The sequence below is a fragment of the Rhyacophila brunnea genome, unplaced genomic scaffold (genome assembly GCF_057557595.1).
Source record: "Rhyacophila brunnea isolate RB1 unplaced genomic scaffold, BYU_Rbru_1.0 scaffold_5, whole genome shotgun sequence".
NCBI lineage: Eukaryota > Metazoa > Arthropoda > Insecta > Trichoptera > Rhyacophilidae > Rhyacophila > Rhyacophila brunnea.
Window position 1 is genome coordinate 38,548,766 of NW_028233170.1, and position 21,333 is coordinate 38,570,098.

The window sequence follows — 21,333 nt, forward strand, 5'->3', positions numbered from 1 at the left end:
AACTTCATTTCTGTTATGATATAGCTGACAGGGAATGAAGAGGGATCTACATAATGATCTCTATATAATAATATTATTATCATTTATTTTATATTATACCAATCAGCCTATGACAATTTTGATGTCCAGTGAGTCCAATAATGACCAGTGTGTTTGAGACTTCTGCCTAGTTTATTACAGTTCTCTTACAATGAACTATCTTACATGATATTTTGAAAAAATGCAGAATACTTCCAATTGCATGATTTATTTTGCGACCAAATATGAGAAATTCTCATGTTTGAACATGTACTTCGTAATGTTTTTTTTTTTCAGTATATTAGGGCATTTATTGAAGATTTCTGGATTTAAATGTGTTTAGAGGTAAGTTGTTCGCTACAGGGTGAATATATTAGATGGCAGGGATTCTTACCAACCAGTATAAAATATTGGATTTTAAAAATATACAAAAAAATAAAATTGTACAGCGTTTTAAATATTTTTTTTTTAATTTTCTGTTTGTGACATCTGTTGATTGAATCTTTAGTTGAATATTTCGTAAAACAATTCCCTGCACAGAATAAAATTATGTATTCACGTTTCCGTGATAGAAAACACTTCTAAACTAATAATATCAAGGTTATTAACCTTTTTTTTTATCAGCGTTAAGAATGAAAATCTGTTAAAATATTTTCAAACCTTGGAAGTGATTTTAGATACAATCGTAACTTTTAAAATTTTGGAATAAATTCGCGAAATTTCACTTGCTAGAAATGCGAAAAGTACGGCATATATTTTATGGGTTTTCATATGAAAATAGATTACCCTATAATATAGCGTTTCCCAAACTATGTTCCGCGGACTACCATTGTTCCGCCAAGTTATAATTAAAAATAATAAGTAGTCTCTCAGCTCTTTCAAACATTAAGTCAAAATATAGGTTTATTAACTTTTACGTTCATTGAAACAAGCAAGACAATAAAAATACATGGAAATATGTATATTTAGTTCTTCCTCGTGTGTTATGTATATTTAATTATGTATCAAATAAAAAACATAAACCAATGTAATTTTGGTGCATGGCCCCCACAAGGGGGGGTCTGACAGGGCTCTAGCCTGGGGGCCCAGGCTCAGGGAGGGACCCAGCGTGGCAGGTCAACCAGATAAGTGAGATAAACACAAATTGCAAATTTGCTTTAATAGTGAAAAAAGTCGCCTGCGGCGCTGTATTACTACACCAGTGTTTGTATTTTAAAATATGCGATTGTAGAATACAATTTTATTATTATTGTGTCAATACTCAACAAATAATTATTCTTAACCCGACAACTAACCATAATTCATGTGGATATAATATTAATAAAAACAAAAAAATCGCTTACATACATACAATCAATATGTACCGTTAATTATACGTCAAACAGTATCAGTCTTTTAACCTTAGCGATAGGTAGGGGGGCCGCCAAAGATCCTGGCCTGGAGATGTGGGGGTCCATGTTTTGGTGTATAAATTGTTTTACGTATGGTGTGCCGCGGAGTTCTGGTAAGACCTTTGGTGTGTGTGGGTAAGAAAAAGTTGCAGAGCACTGCTATATAATACAAGCAGTTTTTTAAATCTTTAGGACATAATTGGTTTTATATTTAGCACTAAACTTAAAATTCTGTAGAAAAATAAATGAAGGTTTTTGTTTATTGAACTTTGAACCTCCCTATCTCGCTTCAAATATATTTCTTTTCTTTTCTGTCTTTTAAATTATATTAGAGCATCCTTTTACATGTATGTTCAAAAAATCAAATGATTCAAACATATTTTTTGAGTTATTAATATTTGATTGATGGAAGTCAATTTTGTATTCTACGTACAAAAATAAACTCTAACCAATGGGTTAATGCCATATAAAGCAGTATCTTTGGGGTTGTAGGTATTTTATCCTAATCTTACGTAAATCCATCTTACCCATGAGAAATACTGCAGTTTTTATGACATCTTTAGTGAATAATCGAAATACGGGAGCATTGCATCTAGACTATGGATCAAAATCCACAATGGACCTGTTTTTAAAGTTCGCAAATGCTTTGCAGAATCTACAAAATTAACGCGGCTCTCAATTATAATAATTATATTACATATATTATAGTAATGATGATTCTAACCAACAAAAAATATGGCTGTCACACTGACAGGATAAAAGCAGCCATTTGCATTATGTCCTGTGCGCACTTCATTACGCAATGACGTCAACATAGTAACGTGTACATTTTTTATAGCATTTCTTAATAAGACCTTTAACCATTAATTATTACCTTCAATGCAGTTTTGTATTTCATCCATACGCCTCTTAGTTCAATTAAAACAAATACGTGTTTGACTGACAAAGTTTAGTATGCACTATTTATGTCGGATCCTAACAGCCTATCTACACCACTGATACCTCAATCAAAGATATTTTACTTTGCAGAGATTTGCTGACTATTCAATATTTTAATGTGACGACAATTTTATTTGTTGAGGAAAAAATAAATGTATTTTACAATGTTTCGGCTGTCATTGACAGACAAATAATATTACAGTCGAACTTGGTTATTACGAGGGAGATGGGACCGACTGAATTCGCTCGATATAAGCATTACTCATTATATCATTATTTAACATTTTTGGCGCCACATTCTATTTAAGCATAGAACATAAAAAATCTGAAAACCATCATAAAAATTGCGGAAACAAGCATGGCATTCATAAACTACAAAAGAAGTTGTTTATTGTAATGAAGTGCTGAGTCGCCGCGCTGGTAGGTACCTACTGACTTCACAAAGCTTGGATTTTTTACATGCAATTTCAACCATATGCGTGGATACTTTTTCAATGTTGTTGGCGAAAAAACCAATTAGGTATTTAGACACTTAACTAGTGTCATAAACGTAATCTGATCCCGGCGGCATCGGTCTAGTTAACTTGCCCGTCCTGAGTTTATTGCTTAGGGTCGAAAATGTTGTTTTTAAACGATCGACACATCAACAGTTTTGCTCGGTATACCCGAGAAGTAGCTCGTTATAAAAGTGAATAAATGTATGGAGAAAATCATAAACTAAAATCTCAACGAATGTTCCTCATTACATCCCAGATCTCGCTATTTCCGTAATCGTAATAACCAAGTTCTACTATATGTAGATTGGCTATTCAATATTAAGGCTATATTTCAGCTGAGGCATGGTCTAAAAAGATTGTGAGTACGCACGCGCAGATTGTGCAAATGACACGTGCGGAACAAAACATAATTTGTCATAAAAATTCAACATCCGTCCATTTAATGTTATGTTTATTGTTATATTAGTAATAATATATTCATCGACAGGTTTTCTTTTTCGAGTACATGCGTGACGTTTTTTATTCATCTTTACACGATTTAAGAATATATTCCTCCGACGCCATCACAAAACAAATTGACGTGCTCACATCTCGACTACCTCTCATCGATTGGCAACGAGTGTGAAATTTCGTTCCACCTATTGTTGAAAATTATTTGCCGTTTCACTGATGTATGCTCTTAAGTGAACCAATGAAACAGATGAATACTGGACCATTACGCATATACTATAACAATTCCATGTGTTGAAATAATACCAGGGTAACAAATGCAACCAATATAATAAGATACATATATTTGCAAAAAACACTGATGTCATGAGATAAGTATGTGAGATACATCTAATATAGGTAGTACATATTCATGGATACTTTGATTTTTGACATTGCATTGGATTTAAGACATGATTTGATATAAATAAAGATCATGATCTGGCGTCACTAGGGTACAAACATTTAACTAAGTATTTTGAGTTGTCCGGTATTGTTGGCGTAGACCAGGCCCTGGCCGGGCTGGGGCGCCCAGCGCAGACAGTTAAGGCTGGTGATGCCCAACTCCCAACTCTGCTCCAGACGCCGGAGTAGGATCAAGCACCCGCTTCGGCTATTCGTATCTTCAAAAAATTAAATACAATCAATTAACAAAATGGTATGCATTAAGTCTCAGGTGACATTGATATGAATTTATTTTTAATTTGACAGCATTGCGCATTTGTAACAAAAAAAATTACTTATGCCATTGGCATTCAAAGTGTACGTAGCAGGCTATTGGAAAAACACAATCTTAATTGAATGCACAGGTGTACGGTCACAGAAATAGATTCGGTGGCTGTTTTCCTCAGGCGATAACAAAATTAAAATGGCTCTTATCGCAGATATTACGCACGGAGCCGATCGCCGATAAACACCTTTCAGAAATGTTCTCAAATATAATTCTAAGGGGAAAATATGCATTTGTTAGCAGAAAACCTGTAAAAACAAGTTACACATGCGATTCTGAAAAAAAAGCCTGCGGACAATACATATTATATTTTTTGCATAATTACTATTTCAGGCACCATGAAACACTGGCATACACTATTAAATTCAGAGCTTTGGAGAGCGGAGCACAGAGCACTGGAGCAATGGGATTTTACCCCGAGCCGGAGCACCGAAAATTTGTAGTGCTCCACTGCTCCGGATGTTTTTTTTTATTATTAAATTTTCGTCCTAAAATCTAATGAAAATAGTATACTTTGCAACACTGGAATTATTTAAAATATGAGAACATTGCTGAGTGATAAATAACCTCACTTTTTTGACAGAAGAGGCAAATAATGAGAGATGATTTGCTGTAGGAATTTTGCTAAGTAATAGAATTAATAATGAAAATGACGATTATTTTCAAACTACTGATTTTTTTAACATCTGTACACATAATACAATACTTTAATATTAAAACCTTTTACCCGGAGCGGAGCCGGAGCAAGTATTAGGTCCCGGAGCGGAGCAACTCAAAAAAGGATCCGCTCCAACGCTCTGATTAAATTAGATTATCCGATGGACACTGGCTATTCTGATATATATACGGTAAGTCAACTTATAAAAAAATAAATATAATTAGTGTCATTCTACAATTGAAACAATAACTATACTTCAAATCAAATCAAGATAAACTTTGAATCATGGATCATTTAAAAAAAAACAGTACCAACGTTATCTACGATAATTACCAAGAAAAGAGGAATATTAATAGAAGTGGAACAGTTATTCGTAATATGGATAAAAGATAATATGCAGCTACAACAAATTCCAATAATTATTATGCGCTAATACAGAAGAAAGCCCCCAGTCTTTTTTAAGACCTAAAGTGTAAAAATGATGATAGTGTTGACACTCATATGTTCACTGCAAACCACGGATGGTTTCAAAAATTAAAGGCCGTAATTAACCCATTCGCTGCGTCCAACGCAACTAGTGCGTTGCCTATCAAGTGGCCATTAGATATAATTAGCATGTTATTTAATACATTGGACGTTTAAGATGCACCTAGCGTGTAACGATTGGGTGGCCAATCGATATAATTAGCATGCTAGAGGATTAGAGGATTGTTTTTTTTTTAATTGTTATGTACGTCCAATTTATTTTCACCTATGATTTTAAATTTTATTTGACTATGCGATTTTTCAGTAAGTTGAGGACTTACTGTACTTGTATGAGAGTTATTGTAGAGGTTTGCAGAAGAAAGTTTTCAACTATGAAGTATCAGTTTCTTCAAGCAATTTCAACATGAACTTTGACAGCTGTATACAAAGCTGTCGGAAAGTACTGGGTTGATTTTTAGAATATGCTGGTTGTTTATTTTTACAACGTTTTTATTAGGTCGTATTCTTATTTGTCCGGTACAAATCTTGCAATCGATTTTTAATTAACTTCCCGACTAGCTAGACATTTGAAACTTTAAGAATATATCAGAACACGATGCCAATGCATTTTTTTAATACTTTTAGCCATCTTTAAGTATAATTAAATTCATTTTTAGTTAATTCTGTTTTGTATGAAAAGTTATTTCGGAAGAAATCCGTAATCCAATCCACTACTATTGGTTGCTAGGAAATTATTAATATATACGTGCGTTACTATGGAAATCAATATGAGTATCAAAATGACATTTCAGTATTATTAATATCAAATACAATTTTTATTGATCGTTTAAGCTAGTCAAGTCAAGTTTATATGATTCAACAGAAAATTTAAAAACGTATATAAAAAGTTCTTTTTATCTTGTAATTATTATTTTTTTTAAATACATATGACATTCTATGGAAAACTTTTGTTAATATGAATACAAAATGTAATGTTATTGAAATGTCGAAAAATCAATAATCTGATCTTTATAATTAATGCTGACAGCTAAAATTGAATCCCTGTTAATTTGAGATATTTTTTTTAATTTAATGCGAACTTGGTAATATCATATATCGTCGCTTAAGAAACAACACCGCGGAAGAAAATTAATTAAAATTTTCAGGGGAAACAAAAAACGTCTCAAAAAATTGAAAATTGATACCTTTTAACTTTTTTTTGTGTTTAGTTAAAAAAAAGAATTTTTCCATAGAAGGAACACGGTGTAGGATTTTTTTACCTGCCGAATGTTATTCAAAACCGCCAAATGGGGACTTACGCGGTGTTGTTTCTTAAAAGACGATATCTACATAACATGTTTAAGAAGAGACAAAATTTGAAAGCCAAATACCACGCTTTTTTCAAAAATGAGAATTTCATAATGCTGAGTAGTTGTCAGAGGGTACATATTTGGGGACTAACCATTCTTCTGGAGGGGTCCCAGGCGGAAAATGAGAGCCATGACGCCATTCCGGCCATAGGGCTGCAGACTGACCCTCCGGGAGCCCAGACCCACGGCCAGGTGGCGTGCGCACGGTGATAGAGACACCGACACCGCATTCTGCTCCAAAAGGGCCGTATACAAGCATTCGCCCAAACAGTTCCAGTCCAGTGAATAAATCCCTGCGAAAGGGACAAATTAGTACTATGGATTTTTAAAACCCACCAAAATTGTGATGTTAAGAATCCATCATGTCAGAAATGTAAAAGTACTGCTGAAAATATCGATGTTGTGAATCAAAGTGTGGAAAAATATTCTACATAAAGATTTGCACTTGACGGCGCGTATAAAATACAGTTACTGTGCAACAAGAAGATTTAGGCATAAGCTGAAGGCGTTGTCGTCGACTAAATGGGAGGAGCTTGTTAGTTTATAATGGAAGTGCGGTTAAAAATAGGAGGAGATTGTTAGATCACAGTTTTAACACGTAGCCAAGAAGATGTTCGACAGTAACACACGAACTTTCGAATGACGATTTGGTGCGTTGAAATTTTGCTGATTGGGCTTTAACTTGAAACAGACTCATTATTCCATAAAAAAATTATCTTCAGCTACGAAGCTCATTTTTGGTAAAATGGCTCCGTAAATAAGCACAATTGTCGCATTTGGAATAATGAAAGCCCACATGCTATTCTTAAAACACCTTTACATCCACAAAAATTAACAGTTTGGTGTGGTTTATGGTCTGGAGGTGTAATTGGACCGTATTTTGAATTTTCAATTGCTTGGAACATTTAAAAAAAGGATCATCACAAAGAAAAAAACCAATTTCTTATATCATATTTTCCATGAAAAACCGTATTACCCATTACCCCCCCCCCAAATTCTATACGGCCCAACATATACACACATTCAATTACATATTGTTATAAAGCAGTTATCTTCAAAGATATGTTTGGAATTAGATAAGAAACCCTGTTTCCGAGGAATATTGATTGATTTCAGCAGTATGAACTCATTTTGATAAATGTTTAGATAACAATACTGAATTTATGTTTTGAAATTCAGTACAAGTAAAATTAGTCCTACAACTATGGATGCGCTGCCCTGGCCCACTGTAGTATGGCACTGTGCAAAATGGAAATTTCAATTCTAATCTACATTTGTCACAATCAATTCCGTGAATATGGTGAACAGGTGATGTTTCATTCGTATTTTGAAATGAAAAACAAAACAGTTAAAAATCATTTTCTAATTTAGGTGCTGAGGATTAAACGAACAAGTAACATAAAGCCATTTTCACATCATGTTTAACGCCTGACACTACTCGTGGAGCCCTAGGGTTCCACAGATCCCGGTTAGAAATCATTGCCATATTATCTACATTTTCTTCTTACGTACGTACCAGTCAAGATATTATCTGAAAAAAATATATCGCTTGCTAATTTTTTTCCAACATTGCGGTTTTGTAAAATGTGGAAAATGGAAACGTGGATAGGTGGTTTTGGTTCATATCAAAATGCATTTCTTTTGCATTTGAAAATTAAATGCATTTTGAATTTATTTGGAAAAGAAGTGATCACTACAAAATGTAACTGCATTTTACACAACACATGGAACATGTACGAACATTTTTTTCAAAATTTTCTTCTGATTTCTTTTTGCATCCACTGTTTTCTCCTTATCTGTATTCATCGATCCCCAATTGCCTCTGAGGCTACAACCGCTCCCTGGATTGCAAATGTCTACTTAGGGAAACACCGGTTTAAGCTTTAGCTGGAGCGAATCGAAATGAATTTTTTGTATCGTAGGATTTGATGGAGATTTCAGAATGATTTCATTACGGTTGAATACATAATCATAATAAAATAATTAAAATGCTCCATAACTATAACATTATTTATTTTGTAAATACAAAAAAAAAATGGCGGCTTACTTTGATGTCTTGTTTAGGTTACATAAATACTATTATTTGCAATTGAGTGATTGTCCATCTAAATAATGATGGTTCATTGTAAAATAAATTGTTTTTAGGCTTGAAATACAAATTCATGGAGCTGTTATCTCAGTATCCCTGGCAAATAGATCTCAGAGCATAAGTGTAAACTTGCTAAAAATTAATCTGCAATTCAAAATGATTTTCGGCTAATTTATTCATTAGCCATGCACGCTGTCACTGTTGTCTTGGGTGAGTAAATAATAATATCTACATTCGAACGAGTGGTACGTACCTAAGCGGTGTGTGATATTTCGCATCCTCTGTGCGGGCAGAAGGGCCACAAGTAGCCGGCCGTCCCGAGAGATATCAATGCTGGCATCGTTGTGGATTTTACACTTATGAACGACGATGTTCTGGTTAGCTGAAATTCACAAAACAAATAATCAATACGAAGGTCTCATATTTTGTACGATACTGAGTCGTAGGATACATCTCTCACCATCGCTGATATCCGGTATCCGTCCCTGCGCAAAGTCCCATGCCTGAATCCTATGAACGGGCGAGGCAGACGTCTCTGAGACCAGACTTGGCCCGGCGTCGATTATGCCAACGCCCTCATTCTCATCTATGGACAGCGCGTTGTTCTGAAAAATTCAAGGGGACAATACGGTTACGGCAGTCGGGCGGAATGGACAAACATGGCTGACAAAGAGATGTAGACGTACCTGCTGAAGATATTCGGCGATCCCAGACGCCAATCTCCTGCGGAGCGGCACGAGGTTAGGGAACACGTCGTAAAGAGGGACATCGTTGATCCTGACGGCTGGCACTACCACACCGCCCCGCCTTTCACCCTCCACCTCTCCAGTGTCCGGCCCACCGGAGAGATGGGCGGGACCGGGGCGGGAATTTGATGACTCGGCATCCGACACAGGATCCCTCCGGCCACTTTCCTGACGGGTGGGTGGTCCAGTTGCATTACTTCTCCGAGCAGGATTGTAGAAGAAACGCCTCAGTAGCAGTCTGGAATATATCCGGGAGGCTCCAGGATCACGAGGCCCCCTAGCAGAACGGGTGTCGGCTGGGGCCTCCCGGGAGTCAATCCGTTCCCGGGATGGGATACTACTGCCTGCGGCCTCTGGATGGGGCGATGCAGTATCTCTGCCTGCAGAAAAATTGAAGAGAGAAGGCTGAAAAGCACGCATTGCTCGGGCCTTTTTGACATTATGATACGTTTCCCGTCGGTGTCTTGCATTGGATGAATTGTTCCGGTTGGCTGCTGATATTTGCACGGCGACCCGGTCGCTCCAGGAGAGTGCTGCCCGTCGGCGCGTCCCCGTCAACGGGGGCTCGTTCCGGACTGATGCCGAAGCTGCCGGGCGCGGTGCCTCGTCTCGTCCACGAGGGGGATCTGTCGGGCGGGCCCTGTCAGCGGCGGCTGGCGACGCAAGCAAGAGGGAGGACAGGCCAAGTGCTCTCTTGAGAGATTTTAGCATTTCGATGATTTGGCCGCCCAGGCGATCCGTGTCAACGCATTGCATCATAATGCTGAACATGATGGAGAGTACCCGGCGGGCGTGCAGGCGAACACTGTCCCTGGTAGGCTCCGAATCCCGCCGGAAAGATGGGACAGGGGCACGGTCGACGCGGTACCGCCGGCGGATTCCAATGGAACGGATGGTTCGCCTCATGCCGCAGAGGCGACGGGAGATCCCATTCATGACTTCGGCATGTGGGCGCCGATCGCGGTCCCGTCCTGAAGTCGCTGGTTCCATCCGGGACGGCCTCCCAATCCCCGAGGACGTGCTCGGGGAATTTAGATCATCCCCATCTAAATTCGGTATTCGGCGCTCTGTGTCCCGTGGCCCTTCCGTATCTCGTCGATTTTGAACGTTGTCGGTTTTATCTTCGGCAGGTTCGGAAGGGGTATCCCGTGGTAGGCGGACAGATGGGCCTGGTGAGAACGGGCCGACAGGCACAGACGGCCCAGTCGTGCCGCTCAAGAGATCACACCGCTGCCGGGCTGAGAGTGAGAAATAGCTTGGAGGCCCCCGATCACCAAAGGACGGTCGGTGCATCCGGATCATGTCCCGGCGTAGGTCTTCCCAGTGACGACGCAGTCGCAGGAGGGGAGGGCGGGTGGCATTCTCAGAGCACAGGGCGATGAGAGATTCGGTGTGTCGCTGGATCGCCTGGACTCCTAGAATTACTTTCTGAAAAGCTTCACCACTGCGTCTTTCGCTGTCACGGCTCTCAGGGTCGACATCCGGTCGCGGGGGAGCATCTCTCTGGGGCTCTTCTGTGTTGACGACATCTCTATCTGCGTCCGCGGCTCCGTCTCTAACTTCGGGTGGGGCGGACGCAAGGAGAGGTTCTGACAAGTCAGCGGCCTCCCTGCGGGATGTCCTTCCTGCAGAGTCCCAGCCCCCAAAGGAAGGTATGTGGTCTAATCCGGCAAACCCGACAAAGCCATCAAGCGACGGATCAGCGGCTGCGCTCCAATTCCGCGTCCGGTAGATATGCAGTGGTAGGGGGCTGAACATCTCCCTATCGCTGTCAGAGCCATCGTCGGAGGAGAAGAGGCCGGCCCGCAAGTCGGATCCCACAGTTGGCTGGCCGACGCCTGAACTTCCCGCCGTCTCGTCCCGGTCCGGGCGGAGGCGGTCCCTGTCTATCCCCAAAGGGAGTCGGCCGAACGTCCGCAGCGGGACCTCATCTCCGCTCTCTCTAGGTGCGGCGGTGAAGAAGACGCCTCCAGATCGCGGGGAGCGGGCACGCTCATACAACAATTGAAGTCGGTAGATATGTGATGCGGTGGTGTCGGGGTGCTCCGGAAAGTTGAGGGTCTCGTCGATCGAGTGCTCCATGAAGTACTGCAGGCGACCGAGGGAGGCGGTGAGCTCACCCCTGAGACGCGCCGTCTGACCGGCAGCGGGCGAGGCTGTATCCGGAGGGCGGTGGGAGAGAGAAGGAGACGGGCCACGACCACGTATCACTGTCAGCGGACGGAAGGCGGAGTGCCGCGCTCCTCCTTCCCGCGCTGGCCCCTCTCCCGGGAGGGGGACGACTGATGACGGTGGAGATGCGGTAAGCGTTTCTGTCGATGACGGCCCAGGTGAACTCGGCCCTCCGCCCCTGGAAATAAATACAATGACAGCTCACAGTAAAAATCACACGCACACATTAAAAGATACCACTAATCCCGTTAATTTCACGAAAGTTATACAATTTTTTTGTTAATTCCAGTACTAGGAAATCGTCTTCTCACACTGATGAAAGATTTAACAAATGTGAGCATTTGTTATAATCAATTCATTGATCTGACAGGAAAATCTGTTTATTTGTATCGGTTGTTTAAACGTCATTATGCCTCATTCAAATCCAATCAAATCAAACTACTTCTCACATATCATGGTGCCTTGATATTTTGTAGTTTTTGTGATGAATTTTATAATCACATTACTGTCCTCCAGGCGATTTTATACCACAGTTACTGAAATTTTATTTAAAAAACCTCGATTGAGTCTTACCTGGAAGCGAATGGTGGGGAAGGATAAGAGGTGGCACGCGGTGGGAGACGAGGCCGGGCTGGCGGAGGCACCGATGCCGAACCTCTCTCAGCGGCCCTGTCAGTCTCCATGGGGTCTGTCCCGCGATCCGTCTGCAATTCAACAAGTTTTTGTATTGGATGTCACCGCAAATAGCAAAGGATAGGGGTGACGGACGGGTGGTTTCTCACCGTGGTAGTGAAGTGCGTCTGCGCCAAGATGAGGCGGCGGTAGTTCCTGACCAGACTGTTGTAGCGCTCCAGCAGCTGATTGTATGTGGCGGTCTGATCGGCAGGTGCGGCCGCCTCGGGGCGGGTGGGCGCGGCCACCTCAGGTCTGGTGGGCGTCGCCGCCTGACTGCCAGGAACTGACCACACTGAAATCCCCGTTATCAGCTTATGTCCCAGAGCATCGAACGACACGAACCTGTATTACAATTCAACAGTTACAAATAATTTTGTTTTTAAAATGGGTTTGTTGTGTTGATGTTTTTAAATATATACTAGCGTAGCGGTTGCAATAGTTAGAAGGGAAGCCGTGGACTGTATCAATAAGCTAAGAGAGGTTACTGCAACCACATAGAAAAGTAATGGAGTGAGTGTGGACCGACAATAGATTCTGCCCTCGAAGATGAACTGTAGAACTCGAAGTCGGCAATCGTATTCACAGGATATGCACTTGAATTCATGTTGTTACGCGAAATAAATTTCCCGTACATGTATTAGATATGTAGTATTAGAAGTTGTTCACTGTCAATAATTGATTTGCAATTGTTGATAGCAAGTGTTGCTTTGTTAGTGATTTGAACGACGCTGATTTGCTGATTTGACACTATGTCTTCACATAGACACCGCAAAGGGGCCGAGGTCAACAGCATAGTAAGGATAGAATTGGGAATATTTAGTAATTTTTGTATTAATTGAATCTTATAATATGACGAATCTGGTCTTGAGATTATGTAAATACATAATACAATTTGAAACAAGTACTAAAAATAACCAAAAATACAACCAACAGGATGATTAGTGTCTGATATTTCTTAATAATATTATCTCTTTCCATCAAGAAATGGCAGTAAATAGAATGTATAATACCAATGATTTTATGGATACACATAAAGATGGAAGAATAAATCAAATCGCACCATTTGTGGCAATTATAATTTCATATATCATGCATATTATTATGTATTACATAACTTTCATAATTAAATTATCAAGTCCTAGTTAAATATTCATAATTATTATAGTATGAACTCTTGGCCAATGCAATATGGTGATGCCCTTGGACAAAATTTGATCATTCATCCCGCTATCTTCATTTTATTCTGAAAGCTCACAACACAACTAGCGAATACCGGATATGCCTAATTTATGTTTTACCCAATTTCCAGTTCTACATAGAGATATTCACCTGACTTTTTCCTTTATGGTATTGGTTTGGACTTTGGTGAAAGGCTGGGGTTGACTCCAATCCCAAAAATATAATTCATTATATGTGGCTATGACCAGCAACTGGTCCCGAGGGTGGAACGCTATGGATGCGATGACCGTTTCGCTGCTTACAGTCCAAACCTCACTGCCCCCCTGTCAAAATCGAAAACATTCACCAGTAAATATACGATACAGTGATTTTGGACAAAGATTGATAGTATTTATTACAGATGCCACATGTGACTCACACTCAAGTCCCATACTCTGACTTCCCCTCCTAGACATCCAGAGCCCAAGAGTTGAGTGTGCGAGGGATGGAATGCTATGCACCACGGAGTCCGCGGGTGTCCGCTCAGCGTCTTGACATGTTTTCCGGTCGACAGCTCGCTCACGTACACATTATGATTTCCATGAGTGGACGCCACCTTCGTGCTAAAATAATCAATTGCAATAATAGTTGTTTGAATTGGAGGTAGCTGACAAAATATGTAAATCAGTCGAGAATTATCTTTAAGTGCAACACATATCTCTTTGAGCTAAGCGAACCCCTGTACCGATCCGCGAGTGGGGTGACCCGGGGTCACCGAGATTTGGGATCAAAGTTTCCAGAGCTAGCCCTTAAAGGAAAGATATTTTGGAAAAGACAAGTTATTTCTGTTATAATTTTGCAACCAAAAAGCAGCACTCGCTCAACAAGTGAATTTGCAAATGTGCAAGTGTACACTAACAAGATTGTCAAAATATTACTATCGATTAGAATCGATACTCATTGACGTGTAAAGGCTGCAGAGAAAAGATTATTCACTTTTTAGAACCTGGAAACCATTAATAATTATGTTACATTTGGGCAGTATTGAGTTGTGAATCCGGTAATGATCATCGTAAAATTCCCTATGCTTGAGACAAATAATTTTTTTTCTACTGCAAAACTATAATGCAGCATTGTTGTGTTGTCTTCAGTGCCTTGGTGATAAATATAAAGTCAAAATGGCAGACAATATTGCAGTGTCGGTTCTTTCGGTATAAAAAGGTTGAAGAAACGCAAAATTCACATGGAAAATTGGAAAAGAGACTAAAACAAGACTCTGAGAAATGCAGGAGAGGCTTACAAGACCTTAACTACTCGAGATTGTTTTTTTTTATTCTCAAAACTCTATAAATACAAAAATTATTTGTAATCTGATCCATCGAAATATAGACTTTCTTACATTTCTAGTTTTATTGCTTGCATCTTAAGCAATAAAACCACAGCCTCTTTTTAGTTAGACTGTAGCAAAATAATTATAATGGAACAATTTAATCTAGAACATGTGCAGATGCGATTACTTCCAGTGCGCAGGAATTAAGCATGAGCTAACGTATTTATTGTCACGGTTACTATCGTCAACTGCGCTTACGTCAACAATATAGCATTGCTTTCTCTTGCTCCGCGCACGCTCCTCTGACAGTACCTTGATTCTGTCAAAACTATCGATACTCACGCTAATGTGGAATGTATATAATCATGAATTTTAATAATACACATTAATACTTCGACAACCCTGACCGAAATAATTATTCTGTTCCATATTTTATGAGTAATAAATTTAATAGAAAGAAATCATTATTGTATTATAATTACCCATCAGGACTAAAGACCATCAAAAATGTTGATCGTGGGACACCCGGTACCTCGCAGCACTAAAAGAAAAATACAATAAATGGTTAATTATTTTAATTGAGTTTAGTGTGATTTATTTGAGTGTTATTTTTGTTGAATTATTTCAAAGTTGGTAACCACTATATTATATTCCACCATTTTATTGATAATTGCAAAAAAATGTTGAGTACATTTCGTCCCCTAATTAACACAAAAACGTATCAACAAAAAGTCGATTTTTCAGGAGGCAGAACAAACTTTTCTTTTGTTTCAATAAGGTTTTTAGCATAACTAAGAATCGTAGAAAGGTGAAATTTTCATTGTCTTAATCTATGATCATTTCTCTTTAAATTAAACTTTTTTTATGTTTGTTATATTACATTATATATATTTAAAAATCTGGTATTAAAAAAAGTCAACCGACTTACGTTTTCGTGTTACCAACGGTTCAGTCATCACTGGATAAACAGTAAGTTTTCAAAAATGATAATGATTATTTATTTATCTAAAGTTTGTTTATTCTTAAAACTATATAGATTGCTATTATTTATATAGTTTTCTTAGAAATAAAGTTAAAAATAATATAAAAAATCATCAATGGTAAAAATAAAGAAAAAAATAGACCTGTTCGAAATAATTCTATTATAATTCTTATGGAATTCTGGTTCATACAGATTAATAGAAGCTTTATTTAGATGGAAAAACATTAATCTCAATATACAGAGAAACAAATTAATACAATCACAATGTTATGTTAAGATTACAAACATGGAAGACACTTTAAAAAAGGTAGAATCGACAGTTCAGGTTGATGATAAATGTTAAAAATTTATTTAAATATAATTTTAATACAAACCATATAAGAGAAAAAGAATAAATTGAATCATAGAAATATAAAAAAAATGTAGGTATAGTATACGAAGGCGCATTCTGCCTAGCACCCCCACGGTGGGCCTTTGTAAGATACAATACCGACCTACACTAAATAATATTGTATTTAGGATATAACATTTTCAGTCCGATTCATTTTCACTATTATTCTCACGAATATCACCACCAATAGTTGTATTAATTATGAAATTATTATAAAACTGGTGTTGTTGCTGTCTTATTACACTGCTCTGACAGAGCGTGATAATATCATGATTTTTTCTTTGGTTATTGGTTGTGGTTTATTAATACGCCTGGATGAAATCAAATTCAATTGGGTTCTGTCTTGTACTGAGGTGCTGCTGTATTGATATACTGCGAAATTCCTGCTGAGATTTTTCATACTTGGAAGTATTATTTGGTTCATCATTTCGTGTTTGATGTTCGTGTTCAAATTTTTAACCAATTTACCTGGTCTCCATTTGAGTCAATTTTCTTTTGGCAAGAAATTTGAAGTCAATGAATTACGTTGTGTCAAATTCATTGACTGCGTACTTTCTACCTTTTGATGATATCCAAACCACTGCGTACCCACCAGATGAGTTAAAGATATCAATATTGTTTGCTGTTCTCTCAATCTGTGTGTGCATTGAATCACACTCCATTTGGGAGTCCACTGACTTACATCTTGCCGCTTCGAAATTATTACGAATAACACGTTGCTTTGTTGGTAACACAAAAACGCTATGCTGTTACGTATGTGTGTTAATAATAATTTAGGATGAATATTTTTATCACGAAAACCTATCAAGCGATACATTTGTGTGTTTCTAATCAAAGTAACATAATATGAGATACGTCTTAGATTATTTCGATCTGTGACAACATTTTTAAATTTTTTGTTTGTCCATCAGGTACAAGCCGTTATTCTGAGTAAAACTGCATACTTAACTCAAAAACACATTTTTTGTTGATACGTTTTTGTGTTAAGGCCGTGCATTAGTTGAGGCACGGTCTAAAAAGATCGTTGCTAGGCGATGCGCGGATTGCGGGTCGCGGGTGCAAATGACGCCTGTCAAACGAAATATTATTTGTCATATAAATCCAACATACGTCCATTTTATGTTCTGTTTATTGTTCTATTAGTAACAATAATAATATATTCATTGACATGTTTTCTTTTTAAAGTAAATGGGTAACGTTTTTAGTCATCTTTACACGATTTTAGAATTAGTTGGCCCGTCGCCATCACGCAGCAAAGTGACGTGTTTCTGGCTCGACATTCTCTCACTGAATGGCGAGCGAGTCCAAAATTTCGTCGCGCCTACAGTTAAAAATTATTTGGCGTTTCACTGATGCGTCACCTTAATCAGGGGACGATTTATTACTGCTAATAGAATATTTTATTTTTGCAAATATTATATTAAAATATAGAAAAAACAAACTGCGAAATAAAATGTCCTTAAAATCATTAAAATTAATAGAAAAAATAATGGATAACGATATAACGAGTAATGCTTATAATGAGCAAATTCAGTTGGTCCCATCATCGTATTTTGGAATAAAACAATATGTTAGCTGCTACTTGTGTCACGGTGCGGACATATTTCCATAAGACTTAGCTTATTTCTATATATCTAAATCGAAAATTTAAAAAATACAAATTTTAATGTGTCATATCACTAACATGTATTAGCTAACATGTGTCCGCGAATGTGTTAATAATAATATGCTTTTATATTTTAATTCTCTCTTCGAAGGAGCTTTTATTATTTTTTATAAAGTCTTCATTTACCAAACTGATTTAGAAATACAGTCGAACTTGGTTATTACGAGGAAGATGGGACCGACTGAATTTGCTCGTTATAAGCGTTAGGTACTCGTTATATCGGAGAATAGGTATTTTTAAATGAGCGGTCACATAACACAAAAAGTCGCGATTCAAACAAAAATACACAATTAGAATTTTTCCCCGAAATAAGCATGGCATTCATAAACTACAAAAGAAGTTGTTTCTTGTCATGAACGCTGGTAGGTACCTACTGACTTCACAAACCTTGGATTTTTTACATGCAATTTCAACCATATGCGTGGAAACTTTTTCAATATTGTCGGCGAAAACACCAATTAGGTAGGTATAATTCGATCCCGGCGGTATCCTGTCTGTTTAGATTTTATTTCTTAGAGTTGAAATGTTTTTAAACGATCGACACATTAACAGTTTTAAGAAAATTTTTGACGATTTTTAGCTCGGCATAACCGATAATTAGCTCGTTATAAAAGTGAATAAATGTATGGAGAAAATCATAAACTAAAATGTCAACGAATGTTTTATTATTTCAGCCATTTTATGAATTATTAACAAGAGCTCAATTGTTTTTAGATAGCACATGGTAACAATAAAATGATGCATGCTCGTTTAAAGCAATCTCCTCACATATTTTTATTCTGTAGGTACGCAGACTACGATTTCAGATATATTTTAATGGTATTTAGTTAATCTTACGCAAACTGAAAATGTTATATAACATTTTTCGCGTCACATTCTATTTAAGCATAGAACTTAAATAATCTGAAAACCATCATAAAAATCCCCGAAACAAGCATGGCATTCATAAACTACAAAAGAAGTTGTTTATTGTAATGAAGTGCTGAGCCTCTGGCACTGGTAGGTACCTACTGAATTCGCAAAGCTTGGATTTTTTACATGCAAGGATACTTTTTCAACGTCGTCGGCGAAAACACCTATTAGGTACTTAGACACTCATAAACGTAATCTGATCCCGGCGGCATCGGTCTTGTTAACTGCCCGGTCGGATTTTATTGCTTAGTTTACTAAATTTGAACCACAGTGAGCTTGTCATATTTCTATAAGTAAACAACTTTAAAAAAAATCAAACCAGTGACAGTCCATTCATTAACGCAATTATTATATACAAATTTTGTATTAACTAGTGAGTAATTATGTGCAAAATATGCAAATTTTAGTAGGTAGCATAAAATGGTTTTTATATGGTGGCCATCTTTTATTGACTTTCATGCAAAGTTATTTAAGAAAACATACAGATGATAATTATATTTGTTCGATTTTTGCGTGTCCTAAAAAACATATTTCCATTTCCCCACCAAACTAGAGCCAGATTTGTTTAGGATGACGTGTTGAGCACAAAAAACCAGACCGATCAAAATATAATTTTAAAAAATTGTTGCTCTAGGTTTTTTCAATTTATTATACTATAGCCCATGGTAAATCCAGTCCGGTACTCAGTTAAATATAAAGTGAATATGTTGTGAATTATTCAGTATTGCATTATGGGGCCTGTATACATGCGTAGATTTGTGGCTCTCAGCAGTGGAAGTCCGTCCCGATGGAAAAATAATGGCACCATCGTAGCATTCGTAACTATCGACTATTGAAAACAATCAGGAACCCCAAGTCGATGTTTATCATGATTATATTTAGATTTACTTAATAATAATATTAAAATCAATCACTATGCGGTTACAACACCAAGCTATCTGCATGGTCTAGCGAGGCAGTTGACTGTCACCGGTTGGCCATAATATCAATATACAATGTATGAATTCATGATAAATAAATCTGCCGTCAAGTTAAGTCAGGTAAGTCTGCATAATAATTAATATATCAAGAAGCAAAACAGGGACAATGGAAATGAACAATATTTAATTCTAGTGAAGGACCTCATAAAGCTGTGTAGTTAAGTTAGGTTAGATTAGGTAATCCATTCAAAGGCGTCTTTGAAAACATTGTTGGGTCTTGGTAATCCATGCATGAGGACTCGTAGCATCGGAGGGGAATGGGAGGGTCGGTAAGCAGAAGAGTAGTGAATTTAAATTATGGGGATACTGAATGATCAAGCATTAATTCGGGGAGAAGGGCAAGTAGGCAAGTTGTTTGCAAGAATGAGCGCCACTCGGAGATGCATCCAGTTGAACACTGGAGTACCAAATTAATTAAATGTAATCCACGATTATGAATTGAATATGAATTATGAATTACAGAGAGCTAGGTACTTATTTATTTTTCCCAGGAATTTTCTTGTGTAGCCGATCGGTAAGGTCAATGACACCGGGATTGATTTCAATAGCAATGCTTAGAAATCAAATGAATACTAGCAGTGTGTTATTTGTAATTAGAAATACATTGCATAAAGGCATCACAAATTCAACATATTATGATACTGAAGCTGGAACACTCCATTGTAATTAAGTAGGTATTAAGCTTATGACACTATAAAGTAGCCTTATATTGGCATATATGCAGAAAATGTTATGTTTTGGACAATTTAAATTCTTCCTTGAAAGGGTGACTAATGTGTGTAATGGTGTTAAATGAATAAAAATAAATACCCTTTCACTCAAAATCTCCTTATTGACGAGATGGTCTTCTGCAGCCTCTTGCAATATCCTTTTGTTTGAAGCGGAACCCTTCGGATTCATCCCGAGTTGTCGCCATTGCCAGCTTTTAGCTACATTCCCTTGGCTCGTATTATTGGCAGTATTATAGAATTCAGAGTCGACATTGTTGCACCCGTTCAAAAATAATTCATCCATTGTGATAACTTTATTTTATAAACGCATTGTCAGTATTTCGTCATCGATATCATTCGTAGTTCGATTTGAAAACATTACAAGAAAAATATTTTGACACAATATCAGTACTACCATACTTGGATAGGCCAAAAAGTATATGTTAACGCATAGTTATGCTAACTATGCGCATTAGATAACGAAGCTTATTGTATAATAAAGGTATATTACTTTTAAATAACAAAATATAAAACCACCACTGAGCGGTATCGATGAAAGAATATGAAAAACTTATAATCGCGATCGCAAGCAGTTGACAGCTACACGAACCCCATAGACTAATATACTGAACCTATTATTTGGTGACGAACATTGCACGGACACTGGACTGGCCAGCAACATTTTTATTCATTCTCTGGAAATGGCAATATTTTTATAAAATCCTGTCGCCTTTTTTATGAAATAAATAGGTATAGGTAATTTACTCAAAACTTAAGAACATCATTTCATTGTATTTTTATATTTAAATAAATACCTATAATAATTTTCAATATATTTTCCAGGCAATTTGATGATTTTTTATGAAATTACTGTGTACTTTCAGTCATATACTCCAAATTGATTCCATAGACAATATTATTATACATTAATCCAATTCCTATGGCCTCAGGGTAGGGCTTCCAAC

The 21,333-nt window shown here is 37.6% G+C and overlaps 1 protein-coding gene across 1 annotated transcript; it reads right to left on the reverse strand.

Annotated features, from left to right (window-relative positions):
• Positions 1-3,258: 3,258 nt before the first annotated feature.
• Positions 3,259-20,988, reverse strand: LOC147066401 (activating molecule in BECN1-regulated autophagy protein 1B-like). Its single transcript, XM_085955184.1, has 11 exons — positions 20,469-20,988; positions 15,210-15,268; positions 13,837-14,020; positions 13,569-13,741; positions 12,347-12,581; positions 12,138-12,268; positions 9,333-11,742; positions 9,107-9,251; positions 8,900-9,028; positions 6,650-6,850; positions 3,259-3,957 (listed from the first exon to the last, which is right to left on the reverse strand). Exons 1-11 carry the CDS (start codon positions 20,670-20,672, stop codon positions 3,800-3,802), a joined length of 4,029 nt encoding a protein of 1,342 aa, XP_085811310.1. The 5' UTR covers positions 20,673-20,988; the 3' UTR covers positions 3,259-3,799.
• Between the last annotated feature and the right edge of the window lie 345 nt (positions 20,989-21,333).